Here is a 19,742-nt window from a genome sequence, read left to right as displayed (position 1 = left end):
TAATTGATCACCTAGGGAAGATACTCCCTGCTCCAGTAATTTCTCAGAATCCTACCTGCTGTGTTTGCGAGGTAGGCAGAATTTATATCTCCCAGAAGGTGCAGGCACCTATGGCCCAAATAAACATGGTGTGGTCGTGTTTGGAGAGGTGGGCATTCCTTTGGGATAGCTGAACCTTTCTGAAAGCAGCTGCCTGCCTTGCAGGCTTAGACACATGTTTAGAGCTCTGATCTGGGCAGAATGCTCAGTGCTAGAGTTAGAAGGGAAGGTGGTTCTTGAAAATGTAACTGACCAACCATCACCTGCTAAGTGGATAGCATTCTTGCTTTTAAAAAAAGCACCCAAGGGGGCTAGTAAAAGAAATAGTAATCGATGGGGAAACTATGTAGCACACTTTGCTTCAACTCTTTTGTCTTTTCAATAACTCCTAATGCAGGTCAGCCACTGGGTCCTTTAGATGGAATTCCTGTTGCAGTAAAAGACAACTTCAATACAGCTGGCATTGAGACAACATGTGCATCCAACATGCTGAAAGGTACAGTAGAGCTTTTAAAGTAAACTCAGATCCCACCTCAGAGCTCTTGCTCGTCTCTTTGGAAGGTTTATGGAGTGGGGTCTTCCAGAAATGTAAATGTTTTCCAAAAATGAGCTGAACTAATTTGAGAAAACATGTTTATCTAATTTCTTCTGCCAAGTTCATCTGGTATGACAAATGCATCGTTTTCTTGTGTAAGCACATTCTCCTTTATTCATATAGTTACATGCTTTTAACAACACAATGTTTTCAGAGCCCATATGCTACAATAGAATTGTTTTGTAGTTGACATTTTGCTTCATGTTACTACAGGAGAGCAGTCCATTCTATTTGCTGCTGTTCTGCCTGGCAGAATCCAAAGACAGTCTTTTGTTGTTGTTCTGTTGCTAATTGTTAACTTTAATAACTCTTTTCTCTACATTCCTAATGTACAGACACGTTCTGTAAGGCTTAATTTTTGGAAATTCTCCCTAAGCTCATTGTTTCCAGTAACATTTCCAAGGCATTAGAATGTTTTCATGGTGAGAGCAGAAGTAGGAAACATTTCCTACATGTGTTTTGTCCTGCACAAAGTGAGACTTGAAAAGTCCTGTGGAAGATAGCTCAAGTAAATTAGCAGAATCCTGATCTGATTATGGGTTTTTTTTTAACAGCAGAAGGAACAAAATCTGACTTGGCCTTTTAAAAACTTAGATTAGCTGAGATGATGCTTTTCCTTTAAGCATCAGACCCATTGAGATTTATTGCAGTGTCATCGCTGAGAGTATTAGGAGTGATTGTTGTCCTTGTGCCCATTGAGGGGAGGGAAGGAAACACCCCTCTCCATGTTCACAACAGGCATTGGTGGCTCCCTGAGATCTCTTGTGCAATGGTTCTCATCCTGGTTTATGTGAGGTCTTAACTGGTCAAGGGTGCACAGACTGCATCACAGGATAGCCAGTTGGTATTTCAGCTTGTGGGTAACCATATGCTCCTTTATCTCGTGACAGTGGGAGATGATTCCAGACAGTTTAGCACTTTTCTGTAAAGAGCATTTATCATTTCTTCTAGTTTTAGACAGTTCTTGCAAATTGACTGAATGCAGTAATTTGCTGCCCTTGTGGTAAGTTGTTTATGTCAAATCTCAGCTCCACACTCTAGAAGTGTATAATCCAGAATGACTGGGTTATACATTTTGGAGAGAAAAAAGATGTTGCTAACTCAAGAACATTAGATTTAATTTTGATATATATTTTTAAATGACTAAAGTTATCTTCAGCCAAAGTTTTGGCACTGTGAACTGGTGATTCTTATGCACAAATAATGACAACTTTGAAGTGTTCAGAGTAGCTACTTCCAAAAATCAATTACATCTCACCAATCACTCTCTTAATTGTTCTGCTTGTTTCCAGGTTATATTCCTCCTTACAATGCTACAGTAGTTCAGAAATTACTGGATCAGGGAGCTGTGCTTTTAGGAAAAACAAACCTAGATGAATTTGCAATGGGGTGAGTGATGTTTATTATTTTTAATGTGTGATTGCACATTAAATAGGATACAAACCAGCTGTTCTGATCTGCCTGTACTGCTCAGCTTCTCTTCCTGTGAAGTTAGGAAATAATGAATGCTTAACCATTAAGACCATATAATTTCATAGAGTCCTAGAATGCCAAGCTGGAAGGGACCTCAAGGATTATCTGGCCCAACCTTTCTAGTCATTACTCTAGTTGTTACGATGGCTCAGCACCCTGTCAAGCTGAGACTTCAAACTGTCTAATGTGAGGGAATCCACCACTTCCCTGGGAGACTATTCCAATGTCTGACTGTCCTCATGGGGAAAATTTATTCCTCCCTGACCATTTCTACTGTTGTTTAAATGATATAAATGTTGAGTTTCATGAACATAGTGTTTGACTATGGCTGTGTTTGAGGGGGAGGAAGCAGTGCAGCCTTTGCAGAAGGCCACAAACAGACTTCTTCCAGATCCAGTAATATGTTAATAGACTTGGTTACAACACCAGTTAATTGCTGCCTTTTTCTCCCTCCCTACGAGTGATTTTTGCCCCTTAGCTAATTTTTATCATGCCCCAGTAGCAATCACTGCCTCTGCCACTCAGCCACTGGAGTAATTTGTATGAGTGCTCCTTGGTTTGCTGCCAACAGGCTAACCTAGAGCAACACTTTGAGTTCCTTAAGCTAATGTTGGTAACCTTTTGTCAGGAGCACGTTGGAAAAGGCTCTCACAAATTGATTTTCCAGCAAATGAGTGAAGGCAGCCAAACTACATCAGGGAACAGCACTGGCCTGTTAGGGATGAGAGTCTCTGTCACCATGATTACTGGGTCTGGAAAGGAATGTCTGGGACTTCATCAGAAACAGTAAGTTTTAGTTTTATTTTACCCAAGCAGAAAACAGAGTTTTGATTTGGAATTCACATAGAAGAGATGGAAATACTTTGACTGTATAGTTTTAAATAAAGTAATTTCTGTATCAAAGGGACACTTTTCAGAGGAAGAGTAGGGAAAAAGCAAAGAAAAAAGCTGATGATGCAGTGTAGCAACTGTTCTAAGGTCATGAAAGCATGGGATTCTCCTAAAAAAGCTCATCCCACCTCTGGCCTCTCATCTTTGGTCTGTGTGTGGTCTCTTGTGCTAGCAGCAAGAGAGCTGCACTAGGACCTTGATCAGGGAGCTGATCCAGCTCAAAAGTAATGATCATGGAATGGAATGGGTTGGAAGGGACCTTCAAGATCATCCAGTTCCAACCCGCCTGCATGGGCAGGGACACCTCCCACCAGCCCAGGTTGCTCCAAGCCCCATCCAACCTGCCCTTCAACACTGCCAGGGATGGGGCAGCCACAGCTTCCCTGGGCAACCTGGGCCAGGTTCTCACCACCCTCACACTCCACAATTCCCTCCTCATGTCTCACCTCAATCTCCCCTCCTCCAGTTTTCATCCATTCCCCCTTGTCCTCTCCCTCCCTGCCCTTGTCCCAAGCTCCTCCCCAGCTTTTCTGGAGCCCCTTCAGGCACTGGAAGATGCTCTAGGGTCTCCCTGGAGCCTTCTCTTCTCCAGGCTGAACACCCCAACTCTCCCAGCCTGTCTGCAGAGCAGAGCTGCTCCAGGCCTCAGATCATCTTTGTGGCTTCCTCTTGACTCCCTCCAACAGCTCCATGTCCTTATGTTGGGGACCCCAGAGCTGGACACAGTGATCCAGGTGGGGTCTCATGAGAGCTGAGTAAAGAGGGAGAATCACCTCCCTTGACCTGCTGGCCACACTTCTTCAGCTACTGTGTCTGCCCACTCTGTCTCAGGATTTGCCTAATGACACTGGCACCCTGAAGTCTGGGGAAACATGGGTTGGAGGTTATGAGGAAGGAGGAGAGTACCCCCTGCACACAGGGGAGCAGCTCACACTGAGTTGACCACAGCCTGACTGAAACCAGTTCCTGAGAAGCCAGTCTGGCACTCTGAACCAGCGAGCTGTGGCCTCAGGAGAGGGCTACAGTGTGAGTAACTGTGTGTTTTACAGAGAAGTGCTTGTTCCTGATATTGCAGGGCTTTCCCCCTGCTCTGGCAGCATGGGGGACTGTGGTTGTCTTATTTTGCCTTTTCCGAATCAGGGTTAGGAGACCAGAAGGCCTTTGTTTTGAAGCAGACGTGCAGCTTTACTGTTATGTAGCTCAAATCAGTTTTGGTTTGGGGGTCACATTCTTTTCAGTGGCATTAGCAGAATTTACAAAGAGGTAGAAGTGTCAGAAAGGGATGAAAATCTATTCACTTGCCAGTTCTTTGTAACACTGTTGAAGTTGACTGCACAAGGATTTATTTATGCCAGTCTTATTGTGTTGAAATGGAATTTGCTAGGATGAAGGATGAGGAATTGGATGAAGAAAAAAAGCCCCTGTGTGAATGCAGTGTCTCATCTGTCCCTCCTCTCTGTATTTATCCCCTCTGACTATCTTAGATCTGGAAGTACAGATGGAGTCTTTGGACCAGTCAGAAATCCCTGGAGTTACTCAAGGCAGTACAAGGAAAAATCCATGCCAGGATCCCATTCTAAGGATGAAGATTCTAACTGGGTGATAACAGGAGGGAGCTCAGGGGGCAGTGCAGCTGCTGTGTCATCCTTCACCTGCTTTGCGTAAGAAGCTTCTGCAAATTGTTTCCTATTAAATGTCTCAAAATACACTGCAAGGCTTTAATTTCATCATTTTCTCACAACCTAGTTGGAAATGGGAGGGTTGTTTGCACGGGCATGCAAGGATTTCTTTCAGCATCCCTAGTTTATTTGTGGCATATAATGAAGCCAGAATTAATCCATGTAGGCAAATCTGGGTTTATTAATTCTGATAGGACCACTTTACACTGTGTGAAACAAAATGGTAATAATGGCAGTAAATGAGTGACAGTTTTATTGTCATTCACACATACTCTCTTAAAGAAAGTACCATGGGGTTTGTGACACACTCACTTCCTCACTAAGTGCATTAAATACATGCTGAAAATGTAATGTAGCAAATGAGGAGATCCCTTAATTTGTAACAGTATAATCATCTTTCATTCCCTCCTTTGATTTTATAGCAGAGTTACCTAATAATACAGGGGAGTTGGGATCTAAAAGCTTTCAAATCCCTGACTTAGGAAATTGTTATACAGGTACTTACTAAAGAGGTAGTTAAAAAACTGTTTTTAAAAGTTAAAAGACAGTTTTAGTTTTTGGGTTTTGTGGGGTTTTTAAGTGGTTTTGGTTTCTTTGAACAAATTTAATCAAGCTGGAATTTTGTTTTACAACAGTTATTATCTGCATGGAATAGCAATGCACTGTTCAACAATTCAGTTGTCTAGACTGTCTTCCCCTTGGATTGATTTGATCTGTTAGAAGAAATCTGATCCTTAACATTTTACACCTTTCATTTTATAAGGGTTTTAGAGCAATACAGGGGAGCATGTTTTCTAGAAGATTATTTCAGTTGTGCTCTTAACTGAAAGGTGTTTAAGAACACTCTTTAATTACTGAGTCCTTGTTTACCCATAGAATAGTAGTGTCTATCTGATTGTTCATTTTTTTTTCTTATATTGATGGCAGCTTTATAAAAAAAATACATATTTTTATATTTTAAAAAACCCGATTTATTATTTTCTAATGATACCTCTTCTCATCTCGTTGCCCTTTGCTAGGATGTCATCTGCTTAACATTTTAATACTGTTGAAACTGAACTGATTGCAGCCATTCCCAAGGAGGGCTGGTCCTGACAGGGTCTGGCACCTTCTCTTATGTTGGTGGGCATGCTGAGCTCCCATTTTGTTCTGCTCAGCACTTTGTCACATCAGGGAGGTTTTTCATCCAGCTATTTTATTGCCTGTAACCTATTGGATATCCACTCTATTGGTTTCTTTCAGGCACCAGGAATGCTGCCAGTCTTTGTCTTTTCAATTTGAGATTTGGATGTATGGAAATGCTACAAAACTGAGGATGTTTTATACCCACAAAAAAAGCTTTGGAAAAAAAAAATCCACTTCAGCAAAGTCAACTGAATTAGTTTATCCACCTCAGAAACAGATGCCTTTGGGGAAAGTCACATACCCACTTCAATAAAAATTGTATCTCCTTCTGAAGTCTATTTTTGGCAAAGATTTGGGTGATAGCTGGTTTGTTTTTTAAACAGTGCTTGAGTTAAAATTATTAAAAACAAGAGAAGAGGTTTGATTTCAACATGAATTTCCAATTCTGCTATGACAATTTTTGAAATAAAATTTCAGTTTGAAAAGAACAAGGGTTTCACCTGTGAAAAAATAACAAAAAAGTCAACTTAAAAAAATAATAATAATACTTTGTTCTAAAAATGCACCTAAATTTGTCTAAACTGGGAGTTCTGATGGTATGGTTTATAGGTTTGGAAAGAGGAAAAACATCCTAGAATTTGGAAAGTATGTCCTGTTATTAGGAGCAAAAAGTGTGCTGTGCTGCTGTTTGTTTGTATGCTGGAAAATGCTGCTTCCTGGTGTATTGGCTGCTGAATAAATTAGATACCAGCACCTGAAAATTGTATCCTAAATCACATGAGACACATCTTTTGGAGTCCACAGGACTGGAACAGAGCAAGAAAGAAGGTGAAGTAGGTATTTAGGGCTGTGTTCAGATGGCCTAAATCCTGTCTGCTTCTGCTTTGTGGAGAGAACTGGGGTCTCCTAATGACTCATTCAGAGACCCTAAAAAAAGAGCAGATAAAAAATTGCAGACCTGAGGTTTAGGCTGTGTGATGATGACTTCTAATCTGGAAGAATTCCTGTGTTTTTAAATCCATGCATCTTAAAGCCAAACGTTTGTATTATTTGGAAGTGTGAATGATGTGACTAACGATCATCCTTTTGAAACCACAGAGCCTTAGGGTCAGACACAGGAGGATCTACCAGGAACCCTGCTGCTCACTGTGGTGTAGTAGGTTTAAAGCCAACATATGGCCTGATCTCTCGCCATGGTCTCATTCCTCTAGTGAACTCCATGGATGTGCCAGGAATCCTAACCAGATGCGTGGATGATGCAGCACTTGTGTTAGGTATTACTGCTTCCTTTGTCTTTGTGGACAAGGTGTCTGGTTACAACATTGTGTCAAGATATGTTGAATTCTGGCTTCCTAATGGACATTTTCCTGGTCTTCCTGTGTCCTGTCACGTTTCAGGTTTACTTGCTGGACACGATCCTAGAGACTCTACCACAATTCAGGATGACTTTAAGCCATTTGAACTACCCAATTTGACTGATGTCAGCAAACTCTCCATAGGAATTCCAAAGGTAACATTTAAATCCTGTCAACAGCTGTGGGCAGGAACAGCAAATAGGACACCTAACAAAAAAACAGTTATGTCTTGTCTACCACTTCCCAGTCTTCCATGATGTAAAACTGTGAAGACAGGATAAGCAGCTCCTGGAAAAGAGCAGTATGTCCTCTGTGGCCTCTGCAGGTGATTTGGAGTGAGCAAATGCTCATGCTTCATCTAAAACATTTTGTCATTGAAGCACTGTTGGGAAGTTCCAAGGGAAATGAGGAACTTCCAATCTTGGTTCTCTCTGTTGCTTTTTTATCAGTCATCTGCATAACCTCAAACGAGTTGCTCTTGGTGCCTCCTCGCTCCTTGAGGTTAGTTCTGGTCTGTGCAGTGCTCTGAGATACTTGTGTTAATGTGGAACAGAATTTTAGAGGCAGTTGAGTGGCACAAGGAGCTGTGATTCACAGAGCTCTAGTAGGGATTGAAAAACAACTGTCATCTGACTTGTGATGTTTGCAAATCAATCATGTTTGTAATGGTAAGGATACTTGAAATTTAGGCACAACCTTTGGGTCTCCAGCCTATTGTTAATTTAGGAAAGGTTGTGCCTTCAAAGAGACAATGGAAATAACATTTATTGGTTTGATTCTCATTGTCTGAATCTGTGCTAGAACAGGTACCCCAAAAGTTTTAAACAGAGACCAATGAATTATTCAGGATCTGTGAAATGCAAAAATTTTATGCCTAGAAAATAATTAGCTGCCTACTGTTGAGATTTTGATAAATCTAAAAGTAGTGGTATTGGTTTATTATTCATATCCTTTGGACAGTTGTTTTCCATTGCTACAGATGATCCCAGACAGACAGATGCATATATTAAACATGGGTCATAGTTACTCAGAGATCAGACAACTTTATGTATTGTGAGTTAGAACTAAAGCAAGTATTTTCAAAACTGGAGAATTTTAGTAGAATATCTTTAACTTGGCTCTTGGACAGGAATGGACAGCTGGACAACTTACCCAAGTCTTCTCCCAACCCTTTGATTGCAGTACTTCTCTGGAGGCTTGTTTTGTGTGTTTCTCTGAGGCCTGACAGCTGCCACTGAGAGGCTGTGGCCAGCATTTCTTTGTCTCTTTCCTACTCACAGCAGCCCTGGTTTTAGGATTTAAACCTAAGATTTAAGAGTAAACCAAACTTAAGAGTTTCCATCCACAAACTGCAGAGCAGCGAAGGGCAGTCTCCATGAATTAGACAGATAAGTGGATAACTGGGCAATTCCTCCTTCTGAAGAAGCTGCAGAAATTGTTTGCTTGTTCTGTGGGTTGATCCTACTGAGATGAACATAATATTCATAAGGAGGCTGAATCCTGTTAATTTAGTACTGCCAGACTGTGTAAGATTTAGTAGATGCAAGAAGCTTTAATAAATCAGGTAGTGGTGAGGTCAGCTTCAGTGTATTTTTAGCAAGGACTATTTACATTTTGGTTGCCATTAGAGAAGTAAATTGGTGTGTAAGACCACTCACCTTCTTGTTTTTCCCTAAGGAATATCATGTACCAGAGCTTTCTAGTGAGATTCTGGCTGTCTGGTCCAAGGCTGCTGACCTCTTCAAGAATGCAGGTGCCAAAGTGATAGAAGTGAGTCTACCACACACATGTTACTCAATTGTCTGCTACCATGTGCTGTGCACAGCAGAAGTGGCATCAAATATGGCCAGATTTGATGGACTGGAATATGGTAAGGCCTTGGAAACTACTTTTTTCTTTTCCTCAGACAATAGAAACATTGCTCTTAAAAATTATTAGTTTGCATGGTTGAATGTTTGGTGTGATTTCCCCAAGATGGAATATAGAATCATAGAATGGTTAAGGTTGGAAGGGACCTTAAAGATCATCAGGGTCCAGCCTCCCTGCTATGAGCAGGGATGCTGCCCAAATAAAAATGAGTAAATAAATACATATTTTAATATATCTCATTTCTAGACATATAAGTGACTGGGCTTCAAGTCTGTTTAATAAGTCTGTAATAAAACAGGAACGTGCTTTGCTGTTTTTCCAGAATAGCAGCATTATCAGATGGCAGCAAACAATGGCCTGTTGTATTGCCATGGATAACATTACCTTATGTTGCTAAATTGTAAGGATTACAGAAAATCTTAATTTCCAAATTGCCTTTTCTTTTCAAGGACACCGTTCTGCCATGAACAAGTCCACAGAAAGCATGTATGCTGCAACACGCCGGGAAGGCTTCAATGATGTTGTCAGAGGAAGAATTCTCTCAGGAAACTATTTCTTGTTGAAACAGTAAGCAGATCATCTTGAAATGCACATTTGCCAAGTTAACCATTTCTTGAGCAAATGATGATTCATTGTTCATTGTGACATGGAAAAGAAAAATCATCCTTATGCCAGTTGTTACTTGTATTATTATTGCTTTAGCTATGTAATAGCTAGTGAGCTGTTAATAATGAATGAAAATTTATTCCCTTAGCCTTACCAGTGAGCCTTCTGAATTAAATAAGTAAAACAACTTGGTGATCTTTATTTTTTTTCCTCAGCAAAGTGTTACTGTCACTCAGTAGTTAAATCAAGCAAAAAAAATCTCTCCTATGGTATAACATTAACATCATACTGAAGCCATTACTATCATAGGGGTAAAAGTTCTGCAGCTGTAAATCTCATTAAAACTGCATGGATCCATTCTAGTTAGGTCTTCCCAGAGAAAGCCAGAAGATGTAGTGATTAACTGTAGCTCTTTGCCTCAGTGTGCAGGGAGAGAAAGGCATAGAAGGTATTGAACTGATGTCTTTACAGAAGAAAGGTTTTTAACCAGCTCATGTAGAGGAGCTGGAGCATGGATCAATTTGTTGGTTTTGTTTTCTTCATTGTCACTTCTTTTCAGTCCTAATTTATGTCAGTAAAACTGCTGCTTTTCTCTGTCTTAATTTGTTCAGGTACCAGCAGAAATGTTAGTAATGTAATCATTCTGAGAAGAAGTGCACTACAGAAAGAGCTCAGTCAGCAGGAGTGTTCATCAGATGTGACTTCTAGTTGCTCTCAGAGGCAGGAATGTTGTCAGTCAGTGTGTAACAACCAGCTTTTATGGAATGCTGATATTCCTGCCAAGTGTGCTCCTGGCTACAACTGTCTAGATCAGCTTTCCTAAGGCTGCCTTAAAATTTGTGCAGTTCACTCTTGTGTGAAAGAATATACAATTGGCTTCCAGATTGGACATGGGTCCTGGTCCTGTCCACAGTAAATGACTTTTGAAGAACAGAACCCAGGGTTCTGAAAGCATTCCTGGAATAAACAGGAGAGAAGAAAGCCCATCTGTGTCTCCTGAAAGTTGCATTTTACACATGATTTTTATCTTGCTTTTGAAATGTGTAAAACAACTCAGTGTAAAATAACTTCAGGAAGCACTGGAAGTTTGTCAACATTGTATCATAATTTAAATAGAGAGTATGTGTTTGATTTAACAGTATTTTTTTCATTTTTTTAGTTTTTAAACCCAAAATAGTAATTCCAGCTTAAAATGTGCTTTGAAGTTCTTTTTATTCCTTCTCATGTTTTTCTGAAGTTAACAGGTAGGATCATTTCAGAAATGATTGTAGAAAAAAGGGCTGATTCCCATGATGTAACATCTTGACTTCAATCTGCTACTGCTGGTATATAATTTATTAGAACTGTTCATATTATATATAAATATATATTTACATAATCAATTTATAGATGTATATTTAATTATATCTAAATTATATCTATACTTTATTATAACAATTTTAATTTCCATTTTCCAGAAAAATTAATCTTTAGATGACTCTAACAAGGTGGCTTTTGGGCAGTTTTAGTTTTGTCTGCAAACACTCCAGAATGTCACAGTTGTTAATAACCCCTTCCTTTTATTTTCACTACAGCTGTGGTTTTAGATAGCAATTACTTTTGAAACCAAACTTCCCTGAATTTAGGAATTCCACATTTACCACTTCTGCATATGAAGCTAAAAGGAACACTAGACAGAAAGCTGACTAATTTGTTTCTGCTTTAGAATTGTGTAGAGACAGCTGAGAAGGCCACTCCATGGACCACAGGGAGTCCTCTGTAGATTATGGGACTTCTTCACATCCCTGAAGTATCTTGCTGGATTGAATCCTAAATGATTCATGCCAATGGGTCTCCTTAGTTGTGTCTCTAGGCTTTGCTGTGCTGCCCCGCAGTGAAATTCAATAGGTGGTTTGGTTTCAGAAAAGTCATTAAAGTGTTGTTTTGATTTTTAGTTAATTATTGTAAGCTAGGCTTTTGTTTTCCCTTCACCTTTCTTTAGCAGTCTGTCCTCAGCTCTTCCTTCTATGACAGTTCCATTGCTGGGAGAACATAAAAAATATGTCTGACTTCTGGTTTATCAAAACCCCAAGTACCAGCGTTAAGTCTTTTAACCAGGAGGAACACTGGCCTTGTCTTCTTTGCAGTAACCAAGAAAGTCACTTGTGTATTTCTGGAATTAGTATCAGACCCTCGTGTCCCTGTTTCTTTTTAGGAACTATGAGGATTACTTTCTCAAGGCACAGAAAGTCAGACGTCTCATTGCTGACGACTTTAGGAAGGTTTTCAGGAGCGGCGTCGATATTTTGCTCACTCCCACCACTCTGACTGATGCAGCAACTTATGTGGAATTCATCAAGGAGGACAACAGAACCCGTAGTGCTCAAGATGACATCCTGACCCAGGCTGTAAACATGGCTGGTGAGCAGGGACACGGAGTCAACTGTTTTTCCCCAGCCTAGGCATTTTTAATGTCCATTCCCTTCAGCTTTTTTACCTCTTCTTTAGAATCAAGATAAGTCATCTCTGTGTTGTCACTCCTGTGATGGTAACGAGGTGTAAGGGCAGCTTCTTTTTAAATGCTTCAAAATGTAAGACTAGATTTGAAAATGGGACACCTGTTCAAGAGGTAATGGCCTCATGTTGCACCAGGGGAGGTTTAGATTGGATGTTAGGAAGAATTTCTTCACTGAAGGGATTGTCAGCCACTGGAACAGACTGCCCAGGGAAGTGGTGGAGTCACCATCCCTTAAGGGATTTAAGAGTCCTATAGATGTAGCACTGAGGGATATGGTTAATTAAGGAGTTGTCAGTGTTGGGTTGATGGTTGGGCTTGGTGATCTTTAAGGTCTTTTCCAACCCAGGTGGTTCGGTGACCTTGGAGCTGGGTAGGGACTACAAATAAGATTCATCCATTCAAGTTTCAGAGACCAAAATATCTTCTCAGATTTGATTCTCTTCTCAGAGGATGCTGACTCCTTAAATCATTCTTAATTCCTTTTTGTGATCACCTAGCCGTATTTTTATTTCATTAACTGGAATTATTTTAACTAGCCTTTTTCCTCTACAGAAAAATTATTCTAAGGGTAAAATTATTACAAAAATTACTCCAACTGGATTTGTTTAGTAGTGTTTACATGTGCATCTTTATTTTTCTTTCTCTTTTTTTTTTTCCTTTCAGGACTGCCAGCCATAAATGTTCCTACAGCTCTGTCAGAGAGAGGCTTGCCAATTGGGCTTCAGTTCATTGGACGTTCATTCCAGGAGAAGCAGCTTCTCACTGTAGCCAAATGGTTTGAAAAACAAGTGAAATTCCCAGAGATCCAGCTAGAAGAACTGAACAGCCATGATCACAATGTCCTTCAGCAGCAGAAATCTGCTTCTTTCTCATAAGGTGGGACTTGCTAGTCAGCTAAAGCAAGAAGACAGTGGGGATGGTCTAAAAATGTACTCCTGCAGCTCATGCTCTTCTGGAGAAATAATAATCTGCTTTAAGAAGAACATATACAGTAATGCAGGATGGAATCATCACAGCTTGTTACTATGTAATTAAGGCCAAGTGAGTCATTAAGTAAATATGTCTGTTATTAAGAACCATTTCTAACTGATATTAAAAACACCAGGTTGAAATGATGTATCTTATGCCTGTGGAATGGCTTTTCTCCATCCCCAGAGGGTGTGCAAGGTCTCTGGCCCATTAAAGAACTAACTTGAACTTCCCTGTGAAAATTGCATTGTTGCCAAAGGGTTGATTTCCTTCTGGAGCATGGACTTTTGTAATGGAAATCCAGAGAAGCTCTAATGGAACAAAGGTACCAAGGATCTGCTGGCTAACAAGGAATATACGAAGGGAGACAAGACAGTGACATCTAAAGAGTTCATTAAAATAAATCCCTTCTAACAGACTCATGCAAAAGGTAAAATAACTTCCAGGTTTACAAATCAGGCAGATTATTCTGGTTACATTCATTGTAAAAATGAGGAATTCCAGGTTTCCTCTGGGGAGAGATGTCTGCGAGTCCTTGAGTAGTTAGATTCTTCCTTCATCGATGTTCTTTATAATCAGCACTTAAAATAAATACTAAGAGAGAAATTGTCTTCATTGCAACCCTGCATAAGGGTAATTCCACCTATTCTATTCCTTCATGAATTGCCATTGAACACAATAGTAACTTGGAATAAATTTTAAAACCATAATGTTGGTGGACTGGAAGACCTGCTAACCAACTCATACCCCCTTATGAATGTTGTAGTTTCCATTTTTGAAAAGCTGTAAAAGCTTGAAGGATAAGCTGGTAGATTTGGTTTTGCATCAGATTTACTTTCAGTTGTAGTTTACAGCTTGCACAGAGGTAGAAAGTGTAGGGTGAGGAAAACTTAGCTGAAACTCAGTCCAGTCTGGTAACATACAGAACATTCCTGATTCCTCTTCACCTTGACTCAGACCAGACTGTCACCTAGATACAAAAGTCACCCTTTTTCTAAAATTTGCACGTGAATTGGTGCTTCTGCCCTGCTCCCACTTTTGGGACCGTGTAGCTGATGCTCTTTGTGACCTCCCCTGTCTAGTGCTGCCATTTCACCATGGGAACCAGCATGGTAGAGCAGCTCCAGGAGATAAGGAAGAGTTCCTCAAGTTTTGCAAGAGGGTTATCAGAGAGCCTTCTGCTGTCTTTACATACTAGCAAACCATGTTGAAATAGTTCATTCTGGAACCCTCAGCAGTTCCTGAAGCAGCTCAACACCCTGTCTCACCTGCAGGTGCAGTAGTTGTGGGGGTGTCTCTGACCAGGGCTTTCTGCAGCTCCCACCAGTGCCCAGTCATGGCTCCAGAGCTGATACAGAGTAAAGTTTCTGTGATGGATAATTAAACTCTCAAAGCCCCTTGTTACAGAAGTAGAGGAATTCAAGGGAGCAGGAAGGTCTAGGGGGAAGGGAAAAAAGAGGGGGAAGGGAAAAGAGGGGAAAAAAAAAAGAGGGGAAGGGAAAAGAGGGGAAAAAAAAAAGGGGGGGAGGGGAAGAAAACCAACCCTGCCTATACAAACAATTTGTACAGCTGCCTGGAAAAACAATGTGATGAAATGATAGAGTTGGGAGGTTTATGGCTCTGCAGCAGAGCCACAGCAGGGGGTAGGTGTAACCTTAGCACAGGGGGAGCCCAGATAATTCCAGTGTTTCCTGAAGGAAACAAAAGCTAGAGCAAAAGAGCAATCTGTTTAAATGTTTGGGTGCAACATTTCTTTCTTCTGGAAAAGTGAAACTGTAAGGACATTGTAGAGTGGAAAAGTTATTTTTGAGAAGAGACCTTCTAAGAGCTTGTGCTGTTTAAATACAACTGCAATTCTACGTTGCAGTTTCCAAAGATGTGCTTTTCCCTCACTCTCCTCAACAGGGTAGGAAGAAATTAAACTTCTCTATTCCTGCATTTCTCCTTTTTTTTGGTGTTTTTTTTAAGTTTTAAGGCACTTAATAGTTACTGTGACTTCACTGGTTTCCCCTTATGTAGTGCTAATCCCTTTCCATGGCTTTTATGTTTCACGTAGGAACTAATGTGTCTAGAAAGCTGCAGTGGAGAATGGGCTTTGGAGCCCCTTGGGCACCCCACCCTCAGCTCTGACCCCCAGAAAACTGAGGGCAATACCACTGGATTCACACACAGGAGGTGGGCAACTGAGAAGGGGTGAAGAAGTGTGCACAGTGTGTCTAAAAATCACTGCTGGGGTTATAGGGCAGTTGTAGTTCATGTTAAACAGTTGCCCCCAGTGCTACCAGAGAGGGCAGGGAAATCAGCAAAAAAAAAGGTTTATCTAAGTTGGTTATTTTTCAGTAGGTGTCTCAAATAGAGAAGGATGTATCCGATTACAGGAATGTTGGAAAGAGGCAGGAAATGAAAAACACTCACAATCACCCTAATTGGCTAACCACACCTCTGCTTGACTGGTGGCCAGAGGCAATGAAGGGATTCCATTTTTATTTTATTTTTTTGTGAACATGGAAAGGTTTTTTTCCCACCCAGCATGGGCATCCTCCTGTGGAACAGCAATAGGAGGTATCTTTAGCTCAGTGGTGCAGGGCATTCAGGGAGAGCTGCAGGAACCAGCCTGGGGTTCCCAGCCCAGCTTCGCCTGCTCCTGCCTGCAGTTTTATAGCCTGGGCTGTGGATCTGTAACCCTACAAGAGGGGGTGTAAGTGTTGTCATCAAATCACAGAATGGTTTGGTTTGGAAGGAACCTTCAAGATCATCCAGGTCCAACCCCCTGCATGGGCAGGGACACCTCCCACCAGCCCACGTTGCTCCAAGCCCCATCCAACCTGCCCTTCAACACTGCCAGGGATGGGGCAGCCACAGCTTCCCTGGGCAACCTGGGCCAGGCTCTCACCACCCTCACACTCCACAATTCCCTCCTCATGTCTCACCTAAATCTCCCTTATCCCAGTTTTAATCCATTTCCCCTTGTCCTCTCCCTCCCTGCCCTTGTCCCAAGTCCCTCCCCAGCTTTCCTGGAGCCCCTTCAGGCCCTGGAAGGTGCTCTAAGGTCTCCCTGGAGCCTTCTCTTCTCCAGGCTGAACACCCCAACTCTCCCAGCCTGTCTCCAGAGCAGAGCTGCTCCAGGCCTCAGATCATCTTTGTGGCTTCCTCTGGACTCTCTCCCTGAGGACCATGTTCTTCTTGGGGGCTCCAGAACTGGACACAGTGCTCCAGGTGGGGTCTCAGGAGAGCAGAGTAAATGAGGAGAATCCCTTCCCTTGTCCTTCTGGCCACACTACTTTTGGTGCAGCCAAGGACACAGTTGGCTTTTGCTGAGCTTTCTGTGACTCTCGCTGTCACAAGCAAATGCTGCTGCACACACTGTGGTGAAATTGACTTCAGTGTGCTGGGAACTGTTGTGCTTTTTTTTTTTTTCCAGCTCTAGAGACTGTTATTTGGTTGCTGAATGGATTTGCATGGCCTGCCTTGCCACACAGAGGGCAAGGTGGGAGGTGGACAGGTTGCACAGGCACTCCTCAGTTAGAGGCCTCTCTCAGGGGAGGGTGCATGGTGATGGGAGAGGAAAAGGGCTTGGAGTGACAGGGCAGAGGGCTGAAAGGCTGCTGCAGGTGGGTGCAGAAGGAAGCAGGAGCAGAGGTGATAGGTGGTCTCTACTGGCTGGCAGCAACTGGACATGTTTCAGCTCAGGAAGAGACACAGAGAAGCACAGAAAGGTTGTTTAGGCAGGCTGTGAAACACCAGGAGGTAGAAAACATATGGAAGAGGGGAAGGATTAAGCATCATAGAAGCTGGTAACTCATTCAAGAACCCAGAGATTTAGGAGAGGAAGACTGAAGAGATAAAAGACATGGGGATGAAGAAGCAGAAGTATTCTGGTGGAGGAGGAGCCCCAACTTCATGTTCCTAAGTTGAAATCTTTGAAGGTGGGTACCTTTGTGAATTAAGTGTACCTCACTGAACTGGAGTCTGCTTGACTTGATCCAAAACTAGAGTGTTTAAGACGTGCATCTCACAAGCTTTTAGTCCCAGAGTGAGTGCTATTCAGGCACACATAGTGCCTGCTACAGACACAGGAAAACATGTTATTAACATTATACTTCAGCAAGCCCAGGAGCACTCTGCAAGAAGGACCTCATGGGCTTGATTCCTCTTAATAGCTAACTCTTTCATACAGTCATCTCCATAAATTTAATAAAACTTATCTAAAGAGTACTTTGGTTTCTTCCTCCTATTAGTATTCCAGAACCTTTATTTAGAAACTGTAACCACAGCCAAGACACACACACCTATTTGCTCAAGGCAATATTGTTCTTTTGTTTAAATATGCCTTCTCACTCCTTGTGTTTAATTCACTCTTGTATTTATAGAGTGCAGTTGCATTCTTCCTCAGCCTTTATTCTGCTAGGACAAATAAGTCAAGCTCTTCCAGTTTACTCCTGTATACTGGAGTGTCCCATGCTAATCCCTGCAGCCACTCACTACACCTGCTCCAGCTGAATCCATCTGCCTTCCAGCATGGCTGATGAATATTGTGAAGACAACTCCAGGTGCAGTTTCACAAGCTCAACAGCATTCATGTTTCCCCATCCTGAAAAATTCCTCCCCAGAACACTCTGGAATTGTTCTTGTCTTGTGCTCAGCCACAGTGCACCACCCTGGTAGCTCCAAGCCCATGTATGATTAACCAGTGCACTCAGGGTTTTCTGTGTCTCCACTGCTTTCAATGGAAAAGCATTTCTGGTATGAGCTGGGAGCTCATTATTAAGCCTCCAGGCTCATGACCCTGCACTCCTTCTCATTACTGCTATTCAAATTATTGGTCTTTTCCAGTTTTTCCTGTAAAGTCCCTCTCTCCACTGGTTGGACAGTAGCTCTCAGCTTCATGTCATCAGAAACAAAGAGAATGTGTCCTTCAAATAACTTTACTTATTGCCCTAACTTTAACCTCACTGCAATCACTTTCCAAGCCATTGCTGCCAATGGACTAGGAGGACAATAAAATCCAGTTTCTCCTCTGTAAGTGTCACCTGTGTCCTGATGAATCGTGATGATGCACTGTCTGCTGACAACACCTAGATGTAGGCTGAGGAGCTGCAACTGCCCTTAACAAAAACTTGGAGTTTTGGTCCTCACCCTATTCCATAACTGGCTTGCTTTGAAGGCTGGAAGCAAAGAGAGCCCCGTTGTGATCAGCACTGGGCAAAGATACCAAGAAAAAAACCTGCCCCTCAAAAGAGCTTGCATCTATTGTACATCTATCCAAAACCCTCCATAAAAACTACAACAAAAAACGACCCCAGAATAATAAGCTATTGTGAGCAAGAGCTGCCTTTTTGCTTTGTATCCACAGCACATGGAAACACAAGAGCCTGAATGATCTCCTCTCAATGGCAAACAATGGAAACACGCTGAATCACTAAAACCAACCCTTCAATAGGCAAAATGCAGCCTTGTCACCAAGACAAAATGCTAATAGCAACAATGAGGCTTAGAACAGCTTGCATGGAGCCAAACTGGCTCTCATACTACAGCTGAAGTTCATCCAAAGTTGAACAGGGAAGTGTCCGGATGGTCACTGCAACTGGGGCTAGAAGGAGGGGGCAATATGCTACTTTTTGTTTAGACACAGAGAGGAGAATTTGGTTGATGCTTCAAAACAAGACTTAGCCCCAGAGGAGTGGACAAGATAAACCAGGAAGGAAAATGGCATCACTTAAACAGGGAAGATGTCACTGCTTTAAAAATATATTGTAGTAATTGCACTTTGGCAGTTATGAACCCCCCCAAAAAAGCACAATTATGTTGCAAGGTTTGTGCTGTGCTTTTTTTTATGCAGCAGGTAAAGCCATTTCTTTTCTAGAAGAAAATATTTAACTTCATGAGCAACGAAATCCTCTTCCTGGCCAGGAATGTGACAGGCAAGGGAATGTCCACATTGTTGAACTGAGCTACACTTCATTCTGGGTCTTCTTTCTTGTCCTATACCTGCCTGTCCCCTGTGCTACACAACCACCCTGACAACTCAGACTTTGCCAAGACAGCCTGGCTCAGGGAGCCTCAAAAATACCTGAAAAAGGCTCTGAGTTAACCTGCCTGCTGCCAGGGACACCACCTTGCCTGCTGAGCAAGGTGCTGGGCTCCCTCAGCTTGGTCACAACAAGACAGAGAACAGATGTAGGAGAAAAAGCTGCCTGTCAGAGGGCTGCCCACTACTCCAGGGCAAAAGCTGTCTCTGGGGAGACATGAGGGCAGACCTGGTGTCTCTCCAGAAGTGTTGGCCCATAGGAAACCTAATAGCAAGTTTAGAAGAGGAGCCTTTTCAGGACTGTTTTTTAATAATGTGTACATACGGTTTTCAAAGCATAGTGATAATAGCTATCAGGCTTCTTAGCTGCCAAGGACTCTGATAAGTTTGTGTTCCTTCATTTCCCATCCCAGTCGTGAATCAATCACAAGGTTGAAAGCACCCACAGCAGCACAGGCAGTGTGAGGCACATACAAAAGCCACCTGTGTGAAACCAAGGTGAGAACACACCCTAAGGCACCAGGTCTGCCTGGGAGAAGGTGCCTAAACATCTCCCAGCAGAGACAACAAGGACCCAGCTCTGCTCAAGCCTGTTAGATTTGGGACTTGAAGCATC

General features: G+C 42.0%; 1 protein-coding gene across 1 annotated transcript; it reads left to right on the top strand.

Moving 5' to 3' along the window:
* Positions 1-372: 372 nt before the first annotated feature.
* QRSL1 (glutaminyl-tRNA synthase (glutamine-hydrolyzing)-like 1) lies at positions 373-13,280 on the top strand. Its single transcript, XM_010003864.1, has 9 exons — positions 373-535; positions 1,927-2,023; positions 4,483-4,659; positions 6,901-7,076; positions 7,200-7,312; positions 8,835-9,027; positions 9,476-9,593; positions 11,827-12,032; positions 12,793-13,280. Exons 1-9 carry the CDS (start codon positions 373-375, stop codon positions 13,002-13,004), a joined length of 1,455 nt encoding a protein of 484 aa, XP_010002166.1. The 3' UTR covers positions 13,005-13,280.
* Positions 13,281-19,742: the final 6,462 nt, after the last annotated feature.

Source organism: Chaetura pelagica, unplaced genomic scaffold (assembly GCF_000747805.2).
Source record: "Chaetura pelagica isolate M959 unplaced genomic scaffold, ChaPel_1.0 scaffold128, whole genome shotgun sequence".
Taxonomy (NCBI): Eukaryota; Metazoa; Chordata; class Aves; order Apodiformes; family Apodidae; genus Chaetura; species Chaetura pelagica.
The sequence above is the reverse complement of the archived record's forward strand: the minus strand, read 5'-3'. Positions and strand labels throughout refer to the sequence as shown.

Coding starts and splice junctions, on each gene's coding strand:
- QRSL1 (XM_010003864.1), top strand. CDS start 373: ATGGGGAAACTATGTAGCACACTTTGCTTCAACTCTTTTGTCTTTTCA. Junction 4,660..6,900: donor TCATCCTTCACCTGCTTTGC/GTAAGAAGCTTC, acceptor TTGAAACCACAG/AGCCTTAGGGTCAGACACAG. Junction 7,077..7,199: donor TGATGCAGCACTTGTGTTAG/GTATTACTGCTT, acceptor GTCACGTTTCAG/GTTTACTTGCTGGACACGAT.